Here is a 1,678-nt window from a genome sequence, read left to right on the forward strand (position 1 = left end):
TTTTTTTTTTTAAATACTATATATTTGTTTTCTTTCATTCTTGTTTGTCCGTCCAGTTATGTAGAAGTCAGAATTTCTATTGCTTATTCCATTGCTGGAATTGCAATTTTTGCAGCTTTCGGTTTTTGAGTTCATGCCATTCAATGACTAGTCTAGAAGCTGCAATGTGACTTGTCTCAAATCTCTGGTTTCTTTGATGCTCCCGACACTGACCATACACTGATTTGATGTGTACCTTAAGAAATTGGTTTTGTGATCTCTTATTTGCAAATATGGACCAACATTTGTGTGCATATTTGCTATTCGCTAGGCATGTGAGTGCAATGAAACTATTTTTTTTAGTGATATGTTATTGGTAAGTATCATTCTGTTTTCCAATCTTGTACTATTTCCATGCTTCCATTGTTTAAATCTTGACGTGACTTAATGGATTGGTCACCTTTAATGGAGCTAGTCAACCAGTGGTTATCGTCAACCAGTGGTTATCAATTCAATCATATATTGTTTTTCTTTGTTGTTATCATATTAATTGGCAGATGAGTTCAAGGGAATAATATAATGGTGAGGAAAGTCCTTATAGATGAAGCTTTGGGAACTTTTTCAGATTAGGGCAAGTGGGTTGTGGTGTATATTTGCTTTGGAGGGAAAAAAGTGAAGATTCCAATTTCTCAAAGTAGGACCTTTGGTTCTTTATTCTTTTCTTGCTTTAGGTTCGCAATATACTTTATTGACGAAAATTCTCGTTAAGAGCATATTAAGCGGTGCTTAACAAAAGATGCTGACTCTGATTGGCTAGCTTTGGAGGAGAAATAAGAAATCAATATAATTTTTTGGTCCCGTAGACACTATGGGGATAAAATTATTCTCCTTATTTTGAGTTTATTTCTCTTTGAATCAGATTCTTATAAAAGAATTAGTCAACCGTTCTTGCAAAATAGAGGAAAAAGCATGTTGTCCGGAGTATTTGATCGAAAACTTACTTGGAAATGAATTTGCACGATGAGGAAATTTGGGTAGACCACCTCAAAGTCAAGAAGGCCATGTTAAGCCAATTTTATGGTAATGCTTAATTGATTGGTGGGGTTTAGAAATTATTATGGGGGATTTTGGGTAGACTACCTTAAGGACAAAAAGACTGCGCAGAAGGCAAAGTTAAGCCAATTTTAGTGTCATGGGGTTTTAGAAATGGAACAATATGACATGGGCCCTTGGCTCATGAGCTCATACACGCATCATTGGGTTGTTGAAAGAGAAATTTTGACTTAGTCAAGTCATAAGATTCCTTGGGAGAAGTATAGGTTTCAAAAGTAAACTAAAGAAAGTCAATTACATCAGCAGGGGTACATATTATATTTCTTATACTCTGCTTAAAAGGTTGTGATTAAAGTGGATTGTCACTTCCTACTTTCAGTTCGTCATATATTTTAGTAAATATTTATGTTTTGTACTTTCTGTGATCTCAGTTCTTTGAATGGGAACTCATGCAAGTAAATAAATACTTATATATCTATCACCATATTAACAAAAATACATGCATGCATATATAGATGTAGCTCTGATTCACGTGTTTTCCTATACAGTAGAAGTTCTGAATGATTAGCATCCTCCATAGTAAATAGAGCTGTTTATTGTGCATACGTGCTTTCTTTTGTTTTTCTTTGAGAAGCAAGTAAATTAT

At 34.2% G+C, this 1,678-nt stretch overlaps 1 protein-coding gene across 1 annotated transcript in view; it reads left to right on the forward strand.

Annotated features, from left to right (window-relative positions):
- Positions 1–32: 32 nt before the first annotated feature.
- LOC111388467 (glycosyltransferase family protein 64 protein C5-like) overlaps positions 33–1,678 on the forward strand; it is a 6,353-nt gene continuing 4,707 nt past the window's right edge. Inside the window, exon 1 of the mRNA XM_023013180.1 lies at positions 33–1,059. Within this exon, the coding sequence (XP_022868948.1) occupies positions 1,057–1,059 (3 nt within the window). The 5' untranslated portion in view covers positions 33–1,056. The remainder of the gene's footprint in view (positions 1,060–1,678) is intronic.

The sequence above is a fragment of the Olea europaea genome, unplaced genomic scaffold (assembly GCF_002742605.1).
Source record: "Olea europaea var. sylvestris unplaced genomic scaffold, O_europaea_v1 scaffold4990, whole genome shotgun sequence".
Lineage (NCBI taxonomy): Eukaryota > Viridiplantae > Streptophyta > Magnoliopsida > Lamiales > Oleaceae > Olea > Olea europaea.